The 22,544-nt window shown below is 38.1% G+C and overlaps 2 protein-coding genes across 7 annotated transcripts in view; both read right to left on the reverse strand.

The window, feature by feature from the left end:
- LOC121856363 (ATPase family AAA domain-containing protein 5-like) overlaps nt 1-13,937 on the reverse strand; it is a 25,538-nt gene extending 11,601 nt beyond the window's left edge. For 2 of the 3 annotated variants that reach the window (XM_042351876.1, XM_042351878.1), the window contains exons 1-3: nt 13,827-13,937; nt 6,098-6,196; nt 59-2,856 (exon numbers count right to left, since the gene is read on the reverse strand). In XM_042351876.1, the coding sequence (XP_042207810.1) occupies nt 59-2,856; nt 6,098-6,121 (2,822 nt within the window). In that variant the 5' untranslated portion in view covers nt 6,122-6,196; nt 13,827-13,937. Of the gene's footprint in view, nt 1-58; nt 2,857-6,097; nt 6,197-8,013; nt 8,101-13,826 lie in introns of those variants that run through there. The other variant, XM_042351877.1, reaches the window with a different exon arrangement.
- Nucleotides 13,418-19,163, reverse strand: LOC121856366 (mpv17-like protein 2). 4 transcript variants are annotated; one of them, XM_042351890.1, is made up of 6 exons: nt 18,965-19,163; nt 18,814-18,827; nt 17,070-17,329; nt 15,903-16,073; nt 14,243-14,371; nt 13,418-13,943 (listed from the first exon to the last, which is right to left on the reverse strand). In XM_042351890.1, the coding sequence occupies exons 3-6, from the start codon at nt 17,304-17,306 to the stop codon at nt 13,899-13,901; spliced, it is 582 nt and encodes a 193-aa protein (XP_042207824.1). In that variant the 5' UTR covers nt 17,307-17,329; nt 18,814-18,827; nt 18,965-19,163; the 3' UTR covers nt 13,418-13,898. The 4 variants fall into 4 exon arrangements, with proteins under 4 accessions (XP_042207824.1, XP_042207823.1, XP_042207822.1 ...); XM_042351889.1 differs by having other exon boundaries at nt 18,741-18,827; XM_042351888.1 differs by having other exon boundaries at nt 18,716-18,827; nt 18,965-19,162.
- Nucleotides 19,164-22,544: the final 3,381 nt, after the last annotated feature.

A 22,544-nucleotide genomic window follows, 5' to 3' on the forward strand; every position in this document is an offset into this window, starting at 1 on the left:
ACATTGAAGAATCCCCCAAATCTTGTTATTATCCTGTACATGAAGAAATGATACTTACCGGAGCTTGTCAGATTTATGGATGAAAGTCGAGGTGTACACGATACTGTTCTCCTTATCACCCTCATTCAGTTCAGGTGAAGAATACTCGATTCCTGTTACGTCAGTTTCCAAAAGTGAACCCGAGCTTATGTCACAGTTAGATTCCGCTGATGGCGATGACTCGTCTGAGATCTGAATCTGACTAGTTTTAAGACTCTTGGTGGTGCTTGTCTTAGAAGAAGTCTCTCCCTCTAGTCCCAGTAATTTTGGTTTCTTTTGCCTCAAGGATCTCCTCATAACTGATTCTTCTCCACTGTTTTCAACTTTAGTAATTATGTCGCTGTGCAGAAGTTTCTCTCGCTTCTTGGATGAGCTTAATCTTAACCTTCTTTTCACGTTGTTCTCAGAAACTAGGCCAGAATCTGACACATCTGAGTTATTCACCTTTATAACATTTTGATCCTGAGACGTCTTCAACACTTTCCTTGGAGTCGTATCTAATGCATTTTTTATCTTCTTCTTCTCTTTACAAGCAGCAGTGTCTGATTCCCCACGACTGCCTGATGCACCACTTTCTTGACCCGACTGATTCTGCTGCTCTTCGGTAACTGTGATAACGTCGATCGTCAGCGAGTTGCCTTGACGCTTCTTTGGCGAGACTGCGATGGTAATCTGTTCCAGTAATTCAATCTTATTTAAATCTTCTATCTCTTGTTTCTTCTTTAATCTCTTACTCAACCTTCGATTGCTTCCCTCGGTGCAATTCTCGATGACGTTTTCTTTATCGACGACTGTGGTTTTCAATTGGTGCCTATCACAGTCGCTACTTTCAACACCTTTGCTTTCCACGGTGGCTTTTGCCTTCGGTCCATCATAAGGGGCATGTACATCTGCCTTAACCGTGAATATATTTCTTTGTCTTTCAGCTGCCTTCTCCTTCTGGCTTAGCTTTTGAAAGAAATTTGAAATATTCTTCTTGGAGGGCTCTACAAGTACACCCTCCAGAGTACATGAATTCCCCGTTTCTTCTGTTGTATCTGGTGGATGGCGTTGGCGACGGCGGTCTTTCCTCTTCTCACACGAGACAGTCGTAACTTCAGACACCTCAAAGTCATCATCTGAATCGAGTGTACACTGAACTCTTTTTCTCAATTTCCTCCTCTGGCGTTTACCCACAACCTGAGTTTTCGAGTTGCCTTGAGGAATATTTTGTGTATCTGTGCTTAAATTCTTTTTTTTATTCTTTTTAATATGAATGTTCTCAGTATTATCAATTATCTCATCTTTCCCTTTCTTCATCTTTTTAGGTTTATCAATGATGTTATTATCAGGTTTATGGTTAATATCTTTGGCAACTAATTGCCTTGTTTCACTTTCCATACCACTGTCTTTTGCATTTATTACATCTTTCATATTATTATCTCCGAGTCTTTCTGAGGCTTCTTTTATATAGTCTGCAAAGGAAACCGATATGCAAGATGGTGCTATTTCCAGCTCATTTGAATCCACACAGTAAGTCTTCTCAGTATAACCTGTTGAGTCTAGAACTGTCAACACCGGATTGCTATTTGTAGATGTGTCTTCCCTAGTTGAAGTTTCCAGTTCATCGTGTAACATTTCTTGATCAGTTTGTTTTTTAATAGTTTGCTCTGATGCATTTTTGGATTTCTTCAAGCGTTTCCTCGTTTTCTTGATGCTTTTATCGGGCGATAAATCAAAATCCCGAAGAGAATCATCGAGATCGTCTTTCTTATGCTTCCTTTTCCGAGTTACCACTTTGCCTTTACCGCTGGTGTCTGGATCGGCGAGGGCATTTTGCTTACCCTTTTCCTGGCCTTTGGGATGTGCGTCTGGTACAAGGCCTGCAGAGTCCTCCTGGGAATTTTCGTTTTTAGCTAACAACTTCTCCTGTTTTTGACGATTTGCCATCATGAAAGCAAACACATTGCCGCTGACATGAGACAAACTTTTACACTCCTTTAAGACCTGGGCATCATTATTCACACCTCCACCATCATCTGATACAGCAATTAGACCACAAGCATTGGCTTCAGTACTTGGATCCCCATCTACATTAATTTCAATAAGAATTTCAACAAGTTCTTTATTCTTGCATGAACTCTGAATAGGAATTTTATCTGCTGTGGGATTTTTAATCTTAGTACACTCTTCCTGGTCAGTCATTTCATCTAGACCATTCTGATTACCTCTGCTAGCCATCATAAAGGCAAAAATATTCTTTTCCTTTTTACTTAACTCGGGCAATTTTAAGTCACCGTTCAATGACGTTTCTGAGTGTGTTTTGCCGAGCTGTGATTGTTCCTGGATTTTATTTAATTTGCTGACATCTGACTCCTTAATTTCTGGATGTGTTGCTTCTAAATTTGTTGATTCTATACTAGGATTCTGTTCTTCACACATTTCAACTGGGACTACTGTATTATCATCAACTGGCACCTCTACATTATCATTAAGTTTCTCTATTTTTTCTCCTTTATTTCCTTTACTGTTTTTCCTCCGGATCCCATTTCTCTTTTTCTTGTTATTTTTAGGAACATTTTCATTTACATCACATCCTTTATTATCTTCACCTTCCTTATGTATTGATGCCTTTGCTAAAATTTCACTTGTCTCAACACAGGCAGGATTATCTTGGGGTTCCGTTTCAATTTGAGTTTTTATCCCTAGAATTCCGGGTACTTTTTTAACATAGCCCAACAGATTATCCTTCTCTTCAACATTCTTTGAAGACATTGCCTTGGGACTCTTAAAATAGGATTCAATACCCATTTGTCCTTTGGCTCGTTGGGGTGAACCCTGCAGAAGAAACACTTGAATCAGCTTCTAAAAGTCTTTGGATATTGGCAATTTCTAATACCGAGATAACATATATAAAGTATAGTTATATCAGTAATTATATCCTCTATCTAGTAACTAAACAAGAGAAAAGGTAAATAAACTGATAAAATAACTGCATATAAATGAGAAATAACATACGGAGTACTAATTATTCTTGACCATAGGCAGGCACAGTTACTCAAAAAACTATCTATACTTGAGGTGATGGATGAATGTCAGAATGAACACTGTGACTCCTGTTGTCTCGGTAGGGTTGTCAAAATCCTCCGTCCGTTGTTATATTTTCTCAACGCAATTTTTTATAGATAGTTTTTTGAGTGACTGTACATAACTCTTCCTGTAATATAAACTTGGACTTAACAATTGTAAAGAGAATGAATACATATGATTAAATTTACAGTACTGTATGTTGATGCAACTGGTGAAGGAAGTATTTCTGATCCTTCTAACTGTACCTAATTTTAGATCTTTGCACAACATCTTTGACCACCGTAGCGTCAAGACCTATTCAGGCGCTGCTCCCGCTATGCAGCTGCCTCCCTTGGCCAATGTCGGCCCATTCCTCAAGTCCCTCTCCCCGACCCATCCTCACCACCGGGATATCTACATAATCAAAAGTGACAATTTTGTTTTGGAAAGAAGTGGGATCAGTGTTGAACAGTGATGAACAGTGTTTAAGCCAGTTAATTCAGCACTAGACAGTACCAGTAAGAGCCGTGACCCACCACTGAGATAAGCACCCCTGGGAACTAACCACCATCTTCTGACCACACTGGGAACAACAGAGGGCCGGTCGGCTATGCACCTGACTACGTGATAACACAACATCACCGCGCAGAGTGAGGTACTGTGACACCACCCCACACCACACGGTGTCCCCATGACTACGTGAGGTCCTTCATATCAACACCCAAGGACGAGTCATTGTACCACGTGAACATCACACCACCCGGTGTCTCTATGACCACGTGAGGTCCCTCATTTCAACACCCGAGGACGAGTTACCACACCACGTGAGCATCACGCCACCCGATGTCTCCATGACCACGTGAGGTCCCTCATTTCAACACCCGAGGGCGAGTTACTACACCATGTGAACACCTCACCACCTGGTGTCTCCACGACCATCCCACGCCCAGGCCATCAACTGTAAACTATAATAATTTGTATGTTCAATCATTGTTCTTTCTTCTTTTAGTAATGAAAGCTTTTTGTTAAACGACCCTCCCACCCCATGTCTTTGTATGTAATAAGTAATTTTTGTCTAATGTATATTTTCAGCCTTCGGGCTGCCGACTTTTTCAATAAACTGTTAATTATTATTATTATTATTAACTGTTTTACCTTCATTTAACTCATGTTATTGTAATATTTTGTAAGCTACACCACACAGGCATCTTCACGATGAAGGAAACGTTCGACTATGTACAGGCAGTCATTGGGTTATGAATGAGTTCCACTCCTAGGGACGTTCTTAATTCAGAAATGTACGCAAGTCGAAAAACATACTCTACGTGCATACTGTACTTACAGAACTATGTTTAAAATCCCACTATATCATAGCCTAAATCCTTATATACTGTACATACATCTAAAATCACTTAATTTACAAGAAAATAAGAAATAAAATAACAAAATACAGTAAATGAAAATAAAAAATAAGCCACCAAGTAAATAAAATACTGTAACTTTAAAGTTTAACTTTATGGGACCTTGTTTCTATCAGCAGATGTTCGTAAGTCACCCGGGGACCTCCTGTAGGCATCAGTAGAATGATAGCTTCTAATTCACCCACCATACATAAGAAAAAATTCCTCTTGTCATTACACTTTATTTCTAATTCATTCCCAATATTTTATGCTAAGCTCAGAGTAATTATTCATATGTGCTTCAGAATGTCAACTATTTACTGTACGTGTAAGCCAGTGAGATAAACTGACTAATATATGGAACTGAACTCCTAATATCGTCTAATCTACCAGTAACCACAGCTATCTTTTGTTCACAATTATGGCTTGGGGTTGGTTTTGGCTCTTGGGTTTTCAAAGGTGTAGTAATTGTCAACAGTCACACTTCTGACAAAGTACAAAATATTTCTTGGAATTACAAGCAACCATCACACCACTATACAGTACAGTATTGTGTATAGATAAAACTTCAATAGCTCTTGGTGTATTGGGGGATAGAAACTGGCTTGAAAATATTTATGTTACTTCACTTGAAAGATACAGGTTACCCTCCTACTGCTGACCCACCATGCACCATGACAATGAGCAAGCTCTACTATAGGGCATTCACTGTGTTGAGATCTCAAGAGGTTATTCACCAAGGCTAGCAAGTGATAAACTCAATTTAACATAAAGGAAACAGGTTTAAAAAATCCACACCTGCCATTATCAAAATCTTACTGTATACAGTAAAAAGCATTTCTAACTTTATGAAAAATATCTAACAAACAATTTCAATACTTTCTACATCAGAGATGAAAATTTTGTAAAATAATTCACAGATAAAACTAAAGGTATGAAATGTTAAGTCTCTAAAATTACCAGTGTTCAGTTAACTTTTCACACAAGCTACTAAGTACAGTACTGTAGCTATACTGTACATTTTTCTTTAAGACATGCAGTAATTCAAAACAACAACAATATCTACTACTATACCAGTAGTATGTACAAACTGTAATATATATCTAGAACAGGTAGTACTGTATACTAATTCAACATGAATCTGGAAGAGTTTTGCAAATATTTGACTGTAACTTGACAACACCCAATTTTCACTAACAATATCATCATCATGTCATTAGAGATTACATAATGTACAGTACAGTATAACATCTGTACTTAGAGAGCTGTTGATTCACCACACTAAATAAAATATAGTACGGTACAATAAATACTCAGTATCCCACCTGTCTGGTCCCCAGTTCTACAGTTTGATCAAACTTCAACATTACACAATTTGTTAATGGCTGCTAATAGACATTGTCTGAATAATAGGTGAGGTGTTATATATTATTTATATATTGTATGATTTATCTGTGGGGAATATGACATAATTGCAAGTACACTTGGTCACACAAACTAGTACCGTACAGTAGTGCAGGCTACTGTATGGTGTAAAAGGTACTTGTACTTATATAATAATATAACATTCAATATAGAACTTCACATATAACCTTTCAACATTAACTTACCTGAATATCTACACTGCTGTGCATGGCAAAGGTCTAGTGTCCCTGATCACTGCAAGATTCTTCGACATACCTTTAGTAAGTCTACCTTGACCGTAACACCTGAAAGAAAAGGTTTGTTTTAACAATTAACATCCTAATGAAACTCACATAATTATCCTGTGCCTATTTGAACCATCATTTAGGTCATTAATTCACTTACCCATTGATAAACATTCACATGGATTAGAGTAACATCTTGTAGTTATGTTAAGAAAGACACATTTCCAGTGGTCACAGGTACTCACGATGATTGGATAAAATTCGTTTTTATCTCAATTAGCCCAACTAGTATTTATCTAGTGTATTTTGGTGTTTTTTTTAATTGACCTGACCTGACCTAACCTAAAACAGAATCCTAGTGATAATGGTAAAAGTCCGAAATACCTATTGGAATAAAAAACCACTATTAACCAAATTGTACATTGTAGCATTATTTAATACTGTAGATGTTACTTTTAGTCCTAATATCTTCTAGTGACTCAAAAATGTATTTTCCTGATATATTTTGTTTGCTGTGTACTGAACCAATTTGACCTCCAAAACTGTTGCAAATGAATTATTTTTAATGTTATGACCCCCCCGACAATGATTAGGGATTCCCGTGGCAGTCCGACTAATTACCCAAATGTAGCCAAATATAGCCGGAATGAAGTCAAATAATGGTCCTAGATGAATAAATCGGACTGCTAATCACTTCTCAACTAGTATTTGGTGTCAGAAAGTCACAAAAAATTGGAAAACTTACTTTAATCCGAGTTAATAGATCGCGTGCATGTACCGACGGAGCGAGGAATTATCCAAATGTAGCCGCAATGAAGTCAAATGATGGTCGTACAAGCGTAATTCGGGCTGTGAATCACTTCTCGATTATTATTTGGTGTCATAAAGTAAAAAAAAATTGGTAAACTTAATTTAATCTGATTTGTGTTGTGTTAGGTTAGGTTAGGTTAGGTTAGGTTAGGTTAGATTAGATTAGATTAAGTTAGGTTAGGTACATGCAATTGATCTATTAACTCAGATTAAATTAAGTTTACCAATTTTTTGGGACTTCGTGACACCAAATACTAGTCGAGGTTAGGTTAGGTTAGGTACATGCACGCGATCTATTAACTCGGATTAAAGTAAGTTTTCCAATTTTTTATGACTTTCTGACACCAAATACTAGTCGAGAAGTGATTGGCAGTCCGATTTATTCATCTAGGACCATTATTTGACTTCATTCCGGCTACATTTGGCTACATTTGGGTAATTAGTCGGACCCCTCCCGTGGGAAGCGAGGATTTTGGCTGGGGGGAAACTAAAAGAAACAAAAAAAACCGAGTCATTTGTGCCAGTTTTGAAGGTCAAATTCATCCAAAACTCAGCAAAACACATAGAAAAACTTATGTTTCATCATTAAAATATGCATCCTAACCTAACCAAAACTTTCGAGTGCCATATCTTACTTATTATGCATTTGCAATGGAAATATCATAGAAGAAATTTTTCTTAGAATTTTTTGTAGATTTCACATATGTTGCCAGATTTATAGTAAAGATTTATACTCCAGAAGTTCTATCTCGTCTCAACAAATTTATTGATATATTACCTTAAGTGGCAGCTATCCAAAAAAAATCCCCCCCAAAGTTCTCTTAAAAGTTGCTTATTAACAAGACCCTGTTCCTGAATATTCCTAAAACATAAAAAAAATCATAATTAATAAAAATCATATAAATTATACCATTACCACACGAACTATGACACAAGGTAATTTAACATTTTTATCACAGATGTTCCATGATGTTTACAGCCTCTCTCCCACCTTCCTATATCTACTGTATGTTACCAAAATACCATTATTAATATCCATTGGTAATATATAGTCAAATTAAACTTACTATTTGATGATAATTCCCAGATTTCTATTTACACTTTAGGTTTGTTGACACAGAAATTTGGCGCGAAACTCCAGTTACAAATTTACGATGGTTCTTTACTATTTATGTATGACAAGTTGTTAAAATATATATATACGAGTGCAATTGAGTATATATTATATCACATAAATAAATATTAAGTATAAAAAGGTCAATACAGTAGTAGTTATAAACCAATAATTCCACACAAATAAAAAAAAAATCTGAATATTGTCAAATTTCCTTAATATTATGTCTTTTACATATATATATAAAATGTGTTGTACGTGATTCTCTCCTAATATTACCTTCCAAATGCCAAAAGGAAACTAATAGACGCTACTAAAAAGCTATTAACTGCAGGATGATTGTAACCATGAGCCCTATACTGTCATAATGAAGCTGTCCCCTACCTAGAGAACACCATTTTCTTTTATTATCGCAGAAAACGTTTTAGGACCAGTAACTTCAAATATTTATATAAAGGTCTTCAAGAAATTACGAATGAATTGTAAAAGCAATAATGTTCTCACTTTATTTAACTCAGACCATTATTAAGAGACGTATACACTGAGTTAGAGCTGTTGTAAAATAAAAAGGGAACTTCACGAAATTAAGCCAAAACCTAGTCTATATACATTGTTTTTATACCTACTGTCTATATACACTGTGTATACCTACAGTCTATATACATTGCTTGTATACCTACACAGGCTATGTACATTGTATACCTAGTCTACATATTGTATTTATACCTACACTGGCTTTGTACATTGTTTATATACCTACACTGGCTATGTACATTGTTTATATACATACACTGTCTATGTACATTGTATACCTACAATCTATATACACTGTTTGTATTGTATCCACTACAGTATACCTACACTGTCTATGAACATTGTTTGTATACCTACACTATGAACATTGTTTGTGTACCTACACTGTCTATGAACATTGTTTGTATACCTACACTGTCTATGCACATTGTTTGTGTACCTACACTGTCTATGAACATTGTTTGTATACCTACACTGTCTATGAACATTGTTTGTATACCTACACTGTCTATGAACATTGTTTGTATACCTACACTATGCACATTGTTTGTGTACCTACACTGTCTATGAACATTGTTTGTATACCTACACTGTCTATGCACATTGTTTGTATACCTACACTATGTACATTGTTTGTATTGTAGTGGATTTCTCCCCTACAAATGCTTTGTCGCTGAGTAGCCGACCCCGCGAATTCCCCAGTGTATGCCTCGTGGTCTAGGTCAACCAGAGCCGCCATACATCACGGAGGTCAACTATTAAGCCACGCCTACCTCCGCTATACAAGACCTCTCTCTTTCTACCTCCACCAACCAGCCAGCAACACCTCCTCCTCCTGCCTGGCGGTCCTCACTCCCGCCAGCGAGCATGGCGACCCACAAGCTGTCCTCCTCTGAGCACCCTCGCCAACCAGCTAACTCTACATCACACTTGTAACCATGCTGCCTTCCCAGCACCAAGCTGCACTGTACATCCAATACAATATGTATACAGAGAGCACATTGTGAGTTTCCTTCCTCCATCTCATCCTGAGGGTGAACCAAACATCACGTACCCCACAGTATACCTACACTGTCTATGTACAGTGTTTGTATACCTGCACTGTCTATGTACATTGTTTGTATACCTACACTATGTACATTGTTTGTATACCTACACTCAGGGATTAATAGTTGATTGTGCAAGTGTACAGTAACGTAGTTGACGTTCTTTGAGTGAAGTAATGTTTATGTCCTTAACGTCCCTTTGAAACGTGATGTCGTTGTCACTCTTAGTAAGTACTCGTCCCCTCACCCACACAGGTCCCTAACGCAGCCTAGGCCATGTCTGTAGCGTGGATGTTGTATCCACTAGTCTGGAGAGATGTCTGAGGTCCAGTAAGGTCAGTTATCTACGTGAGGCCCGACCGTCAGAAGCTTCAGTACAACCTATGGGCCCCATAGCTGGCCAGTCTGACCCTAACGCTCGGCCCGCGAGGTGACCCCGGATCACCAAGCCACACACAACTACCAGCCCCCATCATTGGTGGATGAGTGTCTAGCTCAGTAGGGCTATTTGTGTGGTGGTGTTGTTCCACTGGGATCTTCAGAGTTCGTTGGAAAGTACCCCATTGTGGCAGGACCCCATGGGGGTTGCTCGAGTATCACTCCTGACGATTGAGTGCTGTAGTGGCAGTTGCCCCTGGTTTTAATGGTGCTAAGTTACTGTAAGAGTTGTGTGTTACTGTATATGTCCACCCAGTAATGGTGTGAGCATTTTGAGCCTGAGGGCCTGGTACCATGAGTTCGTCTGTTGGTACATATAACTTTCTCCTACCTCCATTTTAATGTCTAAATAAATATTGTATTTGTATATTGTCTATTATTTACCTACAGTATCCACCGTTATTTCTTCCCTATTACTTGATACTATAATTACATATACCCATGGGCCTACCTCTCGTCATGTTACCAAAGGTTGTAAATATTAAAGTAAAAATTGTTATAAGAGGCGCAGGCCCTTATAAGGGGTACAGTGCTGTCAGAGCTCACCGGAGCGCTCTGTTTTGATCAATCAATCAATCAATATCGCTGACCCTTTCTTCCCTCTCGGGATCTCCCCAATAGGAAGTGCCCATGGCAGAAATGTCTCCAGGCCATTTTATCCTTGCACACCTCACTTGCTCTCTCAAATACTCTTCCTCCCCTTCATGCTCTCTCTTCAACAAACTCTTTAACTCTTGTCTCCCAGGTGGGTCTACACCTCCCAACATTCTCCTCTGTCTTGCTATCATAAACTTTTTTTTGTCGGCCTGTCTTCATGCATCCTCGGCACATGTCCATACCAAATTAGTGTAGTCCTCTTCATCCACTCCACCACACCACACTTCACACATGAAATTATAGTAAGCTCTATATCTATATCAATCAAACAATCAACTTTATTTTGCATTAATAATACAAAACCTAATAATTACAGTATATCCTCATAATTAATCGCTCCTTCAGATCAGCTTACATTTATGACTTATCAATACTGTAGAAAGACTTTGATAACAGGTGTACTTCTAAACACTTAAAAACAGTACTTTTTCAAAAGTAGGTATTTCCGCTCATAAGAGCTATAGATATATGTCCAATATCAAAAGGATAAGCACATTAGACTACTACCTGCATATTTATTTTGACAGCTCCGGCACCTTAAAAATTGGCACTGCAGCACTGCCTACACTGTCTGTACTGTACATTGTTTGTATGCCTACACTGTCTATGTACATTGTTCATATGCCTACACTGTCTATGTACAGTAGCTAAAACAATTATTTGTGCAGGTGGGGGTCGATATGCTCCGAAATTTTACGTGTGACTATTGACAGCCAACATACACCAAAATTTATCGTCCATGGTCTCATATTGTTTCCCACAAAGCGTGCACAGATACAGTTGTTGTTTTAGCTACTGTACATTGGTTGTATACCTACACCGTCTATGTACATTATTTGTATGCAGGTGGTCCCTGGGATTAAGAATGGGTTCTGTTCTTGAGGACATTCTTAAGTCGAAAGTGTACATAAGTCAGAACACATGCTATGTGCATACCGTACTTACAAAACAATGTATAAAATCCCACTATATCATAGCCTAAGTCCTTATATACATCTAAAATCACTTAATTTAAGACAAAAGAAGAAATAAAATAAAATAAATACAGTACAGTATAGTCTGGTTTTACACGGTAATTAAACATATGGAGGTTCGAGTAAAAAGCGAAACGCGTAAATAAAATAACAGAGCCTATGGGATTAATTGAAATAAGAGACTGGGCCGACTGCCAGACTCACCTTTTTTTTGGCTATCACCGACACAATACTGTACATTGTAGTAAAAATAACATCTTAATTTTATGATGGTAGTTCAGGGCCTCTCCAGGGGCGGTGGGGGTCCAGCGGAAGCCATTGTGAAGAAAGAAAAAATACTGGTTCCTGGGCAGGGAGTGAATATACGAGGAGACGGTGAGACTGAACGTGGCGGAGAGCATGGGTGGCAGGAGTGGCAAGGATGCATAGACCAATCACAGCGTGCGGCGGAGGGGGTGCGTGGGTGGTAAGGATACATGGCTCAATCACAGTCTGCGACATCACCGGTGCGAGTTTGACGTCAACGCCCAGCATCTCGCCCTGCTGCTTGCCGCGTACATGATGGAATTTACCGTGTAAATTACAGGTACAGTACAGTACTGTAAATTTCAAGTTTAACCTCGTTCGTATCAGAGACCTCCTGTACCTACAATGTCTATGTACTACCAGTGGTTTGTATACCAGTGTTAACCTACCTGTACTACCACCAGTGTTAACCTACCTGTACTACCACCAGTGCTACCTGTGCGAGTGACTCAACTACCAGCAGTGTTCTCGCCCTGCTGCTTGCCTGCGTACATGTACTACCACCAGTGGTACTACCACCAATGTACTACCACCAGTGTAAATTACCAGTGTTAATACTACCAGGTACCAGTACAGTACTGTAAATTTCAAGTTTAACCTCGTTCGTATCAGAGACCTCCTGTACCTACAATGTCTATGTACATGGTTTGTATACCAGTGTTAACCTACCTGTACTACCACCAGTGTTAACCTACCTGTACTACCACCAGTGTTAACCTACCTGTACTACCACCAGTGTTAACCTACCTGTACTACCACCAGTGTTAACCTACCTGTACTACCACCAGTGTTAACCTACCTGTACTACCACCAGTGTTAACCTACCTGTACTACCACCAGTGTTAACCTACCTGTACTACCACCGGTGTTAACCTACCTGTACTACCACCAGTGTTAACGTACCTGTACTACCACCGGTGTTAACCAACCTGTACTACCACTAGACATATATCTGTATAGTGAACTTGAGAAACAAAATAGTAAATAACAATAAAAATGACAACTATTTTTTACTATTCCTATACATAAAAATAATATAAATGTGCAAATGAATGATCAATCTATTGTGAGGTGTGTGTGTGTGTTTTTTTTTGTGTGGGGGGGGGGTTACTATTGACAAAAGTTATGACAAGAGAAAAAACACAATGTAGGTTTCAAGCAATACAGGAATTTAGTGTCCCAAGCAGATGAATAACTGGTGTCTCAACTCATATCCCATCTAGAAAGTCGATTATTTGATCATTAGTTAAAATTCTAATACAAAATAGCAACTGTTAACAGACATCTTCTAATAAATTAATTATGAATAATTCCCAGCATTTAAGTACCCAAGAACATCATGTGAATTGTGATAATGAATAGTGCACATGAATAATATACATGAGGTGAATAATACCAATGATTATGGGACTATACAAGAATAGCTCATTAAATTTTTTATTTTTTATCCTTCACACGACCTAAATAATATTAGAATTACGGTAAAATTATGGGCTGATGAGCACGGGGGGTGTGATGTCCTCTCCTCCCTCCTCCTCTCCACTACTACGCACCCAAACATAATTTTATACAGTAATATCTCCGTTAGCCGGAATCCCGCAAACCCGTAACTCTCGGATAACAGGAATTGAAATTTTCTCGAAAAATCGTTCCCAAAGCTTGAATTTTCCAATTGTTCCGGCTAATAGGGATATCACTTTACAGTACATATTGCATATGATCTAATTTAATAATAACAATTTTCATCTCCCAATCTCTTGAATTTCTTGTATAAACTGTACAATATAATATAGCTTCTTATCTCCACTTACCAGTAAAGCTATTGTTATGGATAATATTTGGCCTCTGAGTTTGAGACTGAAGATTCCAAGTAGCAGTTTCTATTATGCCGTGACAGCTGTTACTTGTGTTTTCTTAGTGACTTGATCCTGCCAAACAAAAAGCAAACAAATTGGTCCTGCAACTGTGAGTGTCTACCATTATACTGCACTGTCTGTTTCACCATAAATATAATACAGTATTAAATAACATTAGAAAATATGACACTGTATATAATTTGCAATTTGACTTAAAAATAAAGGAAAAATCTAAGAGGAAACACACAGAACATTTATTGCACATTAAAATACAAATCTGGACAATCGGCAAGTCCGCACCCCCCTTTCCCCCACATTGTCTGGACTTTCGAGGGTTTACTGAATATATAAACAATATCTGTAAGACTTACCATGTGTTTCATATGAGAGAGAAAAATGTCCCACACAACTGTGACACCGTTTATGTACAAGACTCTATACTGTGTAGGAACGAAGTAAAAGTTGATGGCCTGGCTGGGCGGCCATATGAACCAGTCAAACTGAAAAATAAAGAATTGAAATAAGAAATCTTCCTTTATGTTTGGGGGATAAAAAATTAATTTACAAGAGACAGTCCACCACCACACACCCCAGATAGCCAACCTATGTCCAGAAGAATGTGACACTCGGTGGCAGATGTACCTCCATACACAAGTGTCAAGCTATAAGCTGTATATCCGCAGCCTTCTTAAGACAAATTTAGATGTAAAATAAACATTTAGTGGTTGTCTCAATGACTAGTCTTTGTCGGGTCAGATGTTATTCACATAAAGTAAAAAAGTAAAACATTAATGGTCTTGGGGAGAGAGGTGCAGTAAGTATCTAAAGTACTGTATAAGAAAGTCTCACAAGAGCCTCAAGGAAGGAAGTTACTCAATTTCTGAATGAAATAATGTACCTCATCTGTTAGACATTTGGCTGAGGAAAATTTTTTCCGACTCTGTGAAAATGGTACATCAAGTGAACAACTAAAAAAGCTGCTGCTGAACCAACTTAGGGAAGAACGATGTTGCTCAATCTATAACATGTAAGTTGTACATGGAAGAACAACCCGGTGCATCAACAGAAACACCTGGGAAGCTAACAAATTCCTTGAACTGTATTTCATAAGATATTTATTAAAATGAATCATTATGAACATACTGTAAAAAAAAAAATACCATATACCGGGTATACATTATACCCTTGTTAATTCGACAAAAACAGTGGCTCTGGGTCACTCGAATTAGCAGAAAATCCGAAATAACCGAGTTTGGAATACAGTATTTTGACATTATTCGACAACATCAGATTTTGTGTTTGATTAATCATTCATCCTCTGTTTAGTTTTTCAGATTGTTCCTCATTATTCCAACCCAGACCTGACCCTGAATACTGTCATCAAGGAGATTATACCTCATCTCCACCATACATCAACTCAGGAGACAGGTCACGTGACTTGATTCCTATTTTCTATGTGTTTCTCCCTTGTTTTGTTCTGTTAGTTGGCTCAAGAGGGTCCTATTATACCAGCTCCAAGATTTTGTCTTATATTTCCCCAATGTGGGTTTTTGGTCCATTTACCAGTGTGATCATTACACTTTTGGAATATCATCTACATACTACATGTATTATCAGCTCACCTTGTAATGTACAGTGTTACATTTATTAATTAAAGTACTGTATTATACATTACTTTATTATTACTGTATGTTCAGTTTGTATGTTTAAACAATACTTGCACAGTACAGTAATTATATAGAATTTTATATGACAGCCAAGGCGACTTTTTGGAACCACTCAGTTATTTTGGATTAATTCCGAATTAAAATCGTTTATTTATTTATTTTTAAACATGTGATTTAAGCCGAAATCTGAATCGTGTTGATCCAAATTAATGAGGGAACGGTGTAGTGTACCAAATAAGCTTCCCAGAAGAGGAGGCTTAGTCAAGGAAAGGTTGACCTTCCTAAGGTCTGTCTTGGACTCAATTGGTCAAGTAATGGTAATGATAATACAATAAAATACTGTTTAATTAAGTAACTAACTTACAGCATAGACTGTTGGGAACTTCTCCTTAAACTCCTGCCAAGATTCATTAAGTGTCCTTCCTTCAAGTAGTCCGGCTCCTAAGAAAAATATCACAGCAAAAAGTGGTGCTCCTATAAATTGATCTGCCATAATTTTCTTAAAGATGACTTTAGCATTCTTCTTTGGCAAGACCTGTAAAAAATAAACAAAAATGTAAATAGTGTTCAGTATTTAAGACAAAGTAATACCTGTAGTAAAACTATTGGAGCACAGTACTGTACAGTATTTGTGTTAGAGGGGATCAAGGTGGACGGGGAAGAGGCAGGTGGAGATCACTACATATATATGAGAATCAGAAGGGGCCAAAACAGGTACAGTAGTACCCCGATTTACGCAGTCAATTGAACCCACAGGGTACCGCGGAAAGTGAAAACCGCGTAAAGTGAACAACATAACATATGGGATTAATTGAAATAGAGACCGGGCCGACCCCCAAACTCCACTTTTTCAGACACAATACCTACGTTGTAGTAAAAATAACTTCTTAATTTTATGATGGTATGCACACACAATTAATAATTAAGAGAAATATCAATAATACTAGGTTTTTTTAACACTTACATTAGTAGAAAAGATGGCTGGGCACACGGGGATGGAGGGTTGGTTCCGAGGCAGAGGGCAGATTATTGGCCCTCACCTGTATCATTTGTATCAATTGTATCACTATCCACCACAGAGGCTTGCAGGGCCTCTTTGTCAAACCCCTCAAAGTCCATATCCTCACTATCATTATCACTATCACTGACTTGGGCCGGCTGTGGTGGGTGAAGAACTCGGTAATGTTTTGATGACTGGGCAACCTTGTGCGCACCCTGCTCGCGCAGCTTACACAACATGGCGGATGGCGGGAGGTTTGGATCCTAAAATGGCGTGGCTCGCCAGCCACTCTCCGCGTAAAGGGGTACACGCACCGCGGAATGTGAGCATTCCGGTTTCGGCAGTGTACCGCGTAAACGTGGAAACGCGGAATGTGGGACCGTGTAAAGCGAGGGTTGACTGTATTTAGAATTACTGAACATCAAACTTCTGAACATGGAAAGTGTATTGTGATGTGTGGATTATAAAGTAAAAAGCCCAAGGCATGAATTGAATCAAATAGAAGCTCCATAACCACAAGCAGTACTGTACCTTGTCTAGCCAGAGGTAAAATAAATGATGGGGTGGACCTAGACTCAGACCAACAAGAAAGAGTCTACCTGTTCTTCCCCAGTCATAACCCGGGGTGATGTTGACGCCTCGAGTGTGTTCTACATTTTGCTGTATACCGTCTCCTATGGCTAGCAAAGCTCCGGAGCTCACGGTGTTGGTCACCCACAGGTAACGTCCGAATAGTTTTGACCAAACATGCCAAGCTCTCCTGAACATGGCTCCTTAGTTGAACAATTTATCTAGTGAGAGAAAGGTACAGTACTATCATTTACCTTCAAATAGGAAATTAATAATCATACAAATTGTGAAAAGGAAGTACAAGACAGTACTGTACACTGTAACCTCGTTAATTAGGATTGTTACAATCCAGATTTTGGCTTATTTCGTATTTTTTCCCTTGTAAATTAATTAAACAATTTGAATTTGGAATGAATCCGAAATAACCAAGCGCTTCTCACAAGTACCACGGCGAAAGGCTTGAAATTTCACCCTCCATTGTATAAACATAAAAATATTAGGCAAAATGAAACCAAAGTTGTCTGCTACACTAGCAACAGTCAAGATCCAAATAATTACCATTGGGTTAAAAGCATTATGAACATATAACCTAACCCGACCTAACCAATCCCAACATAACCAAACTATGACCTGACCTGACCTAACCTAACTTAATTAACCTACTGAAACTCTGATAAAATTATTGTTTTGGTCATGCACCTATTTTCCAAAGGACAAATCATTCAAAACACACAAAAAAAACATCAGAAAAATCTAACCTAACCTAAACCTTAATTCGGTGTTATGTACAACATTTCACTTGTTGCTACAAAAAGGATTATGTATGCTCATATCTGATGGTTAGGTTAGGTTAAATTCGAAAGTTTTTCAGATTTTTTTGGGTTTTAAATTGTTTTTTACCTTGACTTTCATAAGAACATATGAATGGAGGAAACTGCAGTGGGCCTATTGGCCCATACTGGGCAGTCCCGTTTACACCCAACCCCTATTGCTCATATGAGCATCCAACCTATGTTTGAAGATGGAAGAGTGGGGCTTATCTCAGAAACTATTGATTTACGCCAGAAGAGGTGGTCAAATTCGTTAATTACACATAAAAAAACACCGGAAAAAGTTTCAACTCCGATTTCGTTTAGTGCCAAGTGAAAACTTACCATCAATTCGTGCCATGACTGAAACGATAATAATACCGAACCTCCGTTGTTTTTTGTTTTTGTTTTATAAACTTACCTGCATTACATGACCAGTTAGGTAAGGTTTGGTAGGTTTCTTTGGTAGGTTGGCTTAGGTTTTATTAGGTTCACGCGGGTAATATTATCGTTTGGGTCATCCTGTGAATTTTAAATTAACTTTTTACTTTTACTTTTATCCTCTTAACTACTTATCGGCTCCTTAGCCGCTTGGCAGTGTTACCACAAGTTCAGATGAAGAATTCCCTAGACTAAGGCTGAAAATTCCCTAGAATGGATCAAAATTCCCAAAATCCATATATATATATATATATATATATATATATATATATATATATATATATATATATATATATATATATATATATATATATATATATAATATAGCAAAGCACAAAGCAGGGATAGGACACACACTTGTAGTTTTCTCTCATTTATTCACTCTAGAAATCACCCGAGAAGGAAAGGGCTGGGACCAGCATAACACAGGGAAGTGGCTGTTGTTGTCGACTCACTCCAGGGTGAATGTCTGTAGAGCAAAGCTAGAATTAGCCTTATTCTGAATTACAGACTATACCTCCACAAGATCATCACATTCTTCATATAACATTTATTATGCTCAATCTATCAAACACCCTATCCGAGCAAGAAATACGTGGGAGTCACCTGCTACTGGGCCCACCCGACCCGTCTTTGTTGTGTAAACAACGCAGTAGTGTTTCTCCACCCCGGGCTGGGATCATTCGCTCCCGCGCAAATTCCATTTCAAACCCACAAAATATATTTAGGTTTTCCTCCTCGGAGCTTACAAAAATACATATCCATATCAGTAATATTCTAAATCACAAAATAGTTGTCTCTGGAGTTCCTCATACCACACACACACACACACACACACATATATATATATATATATATATATATATATATATATATATATATATATATATATATATATATATATATATATATATATATATATATATATATATATATATGTGTGTGTCTGTGTGAGTTTTTCGCCCAAAAAGCGCGCGGACTTCTACATATAATCAACAATCTCGCCCCGCCAGGACTCAACCTACGCCATAAGCTCGGTGAACAGACTTTGTGTGAAATATAACAAAGTCTAGGAATGCTTTTAGTATCCTGCACAGCGAGAACGCATCCACCTTGACCTCCTGCACAGGGCACCTGACTAAGTCACCACAACTCAACCCAGGTAACATGGGCTAAATTTACCACTCCAGTTGTCATCACAGATCAAATACAGATTCTTCAGTTGATATTTTAAGCTTTAGGATATGAGAAAATAAATATACTGTACTAAATAGGATGAACTGAGACATTGTGCAACATTGAAACGGCAGCAAAATGAACTAATAATCAGCCAAAAAATTTAGAGGATAATGGTACAGCAACAAGGACTAATTACAGGGCTGGGCTTCTTATAAAGTCACCCGTAGGACGAATTTTAATATAATAATATAAAATACTACATATGTTATAACAATGTTTTAGTCAATCGGCGCAGCACTATTAGGATGTGATGAACCTGATAACAAATACACAAGGAGGTGCTAAGGTGACAACTGTGTTAGGTGTACGGTAAATATAGGTTAGTACTTTCACCTTCATGACATTCGCGTTATCTCACCTGCCTGTATATATTCTCGTATATATTTACTTCGACTTTTACACCGGAATGAGTGACGCTTCATTGGTATTATTATTATTATGGATCCAATACAGTTGCTTGCATACTTTATTAATGTCATTTCGTCTATGTTTTCACAGTAACCTATTTATTTACAATACCGCATAATATTGTAGTTATTATTCCTTATTCACAGTAGACTTGTTGCTCTTCAGTATTCTGGTCTACCCGTCGTATGCAGTGTTTATTGTTATCTTGCCTTCATTTACTATTTTCATTCCTCTTTTATACCTATACTTATATATTTGTTCTTAAGTTTTAATCTAATTGAGGTATATAAACATCTCAAGGGGCACTACTCAGTCGACCATACCTGGAGTTGGCGGACTCTCGCCCCCACAAAGGGTCACAGCTCAAGGTTGAAGAAGCCCCAAGTCCAGAAAACTGCGAGGGGTAACTTTTTCGGAGTGAGAGTTGTGACGGCACCGAGTGTGAGCTCTTTCAAGACCATACTTGGTTCAAGTATATTCAGGAGCCAGGTCATGGCCTGTACTTGCCAACAGTAACAGACGTGACCGATCGCCCAGGCGGCTAACGAGCCGATCAGTGGTGAGAAGGTTAGATTCAGTTAAATTAGGGCTAGGTTAGATTCAGTTAAATTGGGGCTAGGTTAGTGTAAATTGAATATACAGGTAACGCGGTTAGTGTGTTAAGATGAAGATTTGTGTGAATGTGAAAAAAGTCAGTTATGTCTTCCTAACCTTCAACAACTAAGGTCTAAACATTCAGTAAGTCACTGTACACAACAAGAATCCAATCTTTACTGACTATTTTACTTCTCTCTACATCTAGTAATAGAGAGAGCAAAAACTTAATGGTATACTTGAGAGAACTTGATTATCGGCCCAACAGTGAAAGTGTCGAGTGGCTGTTTCTGGCGGCCTTGAAAGGTTTTAAGTACGTTTTGAGTGCGATGACGTAATCGCTTCAGTACGATGGCAACTGTAAAGTTTAATGTTATTCGTGGGTGCAGGTCAAATGTACACAAATTCTTGGTAATATTCGTCAACCTTACCTATTATGATTAGTTGCTGTAATAATAGTAATCGTAGTTGTATTGTTTCCAGTGTCATAATTTCTTCCTATTACTCACATATTTCTCAAACAACTTAAACTGCACTTTTTTGTGATATTGTATACGTAGATTAATTGTCAACAGTAAGTCAGTATATTTGCCTTTGTCTTCGAAGAGCCAACAGCAAGGCTATAATGAACAGTGAGATTCGCTGAAATATGAAGTGAAATTTGTTGAAGTTTTCGTCTGCACTTTCCTAAATATAGTATAGACGGACAAGGGGTGATTTAGAAGAAGTTAAGCACCGCAGAAAACATCAACTACTTACTTTTGAACTCTTGGAATAAGCTGCCATCGTCCTAGCTAGTATTAATGTAAAGAAAACGTATTCGGCAAAGTAACCATAGAAAAACGTAATAATTTTAGGGCTAACTATACCAAATCTTTATATCCTTTGATTGTTGTTACTTTATTTACTCTTTTTATCTCGTTATTTTTTCAGTTTACAGGTAATCGAACTGTCGCTAATTCCTGATTTGTTCACCGATTATAATATGGCGTTAGGAACAAGTTTCAAGGTGAGGAACTAGGTTTTATTTATTATTTTATATTTTTTGCGTAATACCAACTATACCCAAGGAACATTTATTGTATTTACAAATCTATTTCATATGTAAAGTGTTGACATAAACTCACTTTCAGTTTCCATTCAACGATGTAGGACTCTAGGTACACAAACAAGGATGGAAATAACCTGGGATGCCTGATCTTCAAGTGTACCTGTTAATTTACGATGTATTTTCTTCAACACACGAACTTAAAGCCTAATACTTCTCTATAATTAAAGTTTAATATCTCAAGGTTAAGAATTACCCTAACACCTCTCACCTTTCCCGTATCAGTGAGGTAAGGCTTTCTCTCTCTCTCTCTCTCATTAAGATTAGTAACCCTTACCTTTATCCATCCCATCTCAACTCCTCCCGTCCACTACCATTCCATCTTCCTCCTTTCTCGTCTATCCCATCTTCCTTTTACTACCATCCCATATTTTCCCTTCCATACCCCTCCTTTACTTTATCATTCTTCTCTTCCTCCCACCTCCCCACTTTCCCCATCTCACTTTTTATCTCCTTGCCTTTTCTACCTTCCACCTTCCCTCCCTCTCATTTCCCTTCCTTTCACTTTCCCACCCTCCTACCTTCATTCTTCTCACCTCCCTCCTTCCCACTTCCCTCCTTCCCGGGTACCTCATCACCACGAGAGAGGGGCGGGAGGGCGGGCAGGCAACAGCATTTGGCTCTGGGACAAACCCATTTCACATGGTTCCCAAGCGCTGAAAATGTCCCGCCGCTGAGACTATTTTGGTCCGCCAGACGAATGTTAGAATTTGCAACTACAGTATATTATTAAGTTCGCCACAGCAAAACACTACATACTAGGCAGTTACTGATTCATCTCATCTCTCGCGTATATTTGTTGCCACAGTTTATCATTTGTTTATATTGTAAATAATA

Source organism: Homarus americanus, unplaced genomic scaffold (genome assembly GCF_018991925.1).
Source record: "Homarus americanus isolate GMGI-L3 unplaced genomic scaffold, GMGI_Hamer_2.0 scaffold48220, whole genome shotgun sequence".
NCBI lineage: Eukaryota > Metazoa > Arthropoda > Malacostraca > Decapoda > Nephropidae > Homarus > Homarus americanus.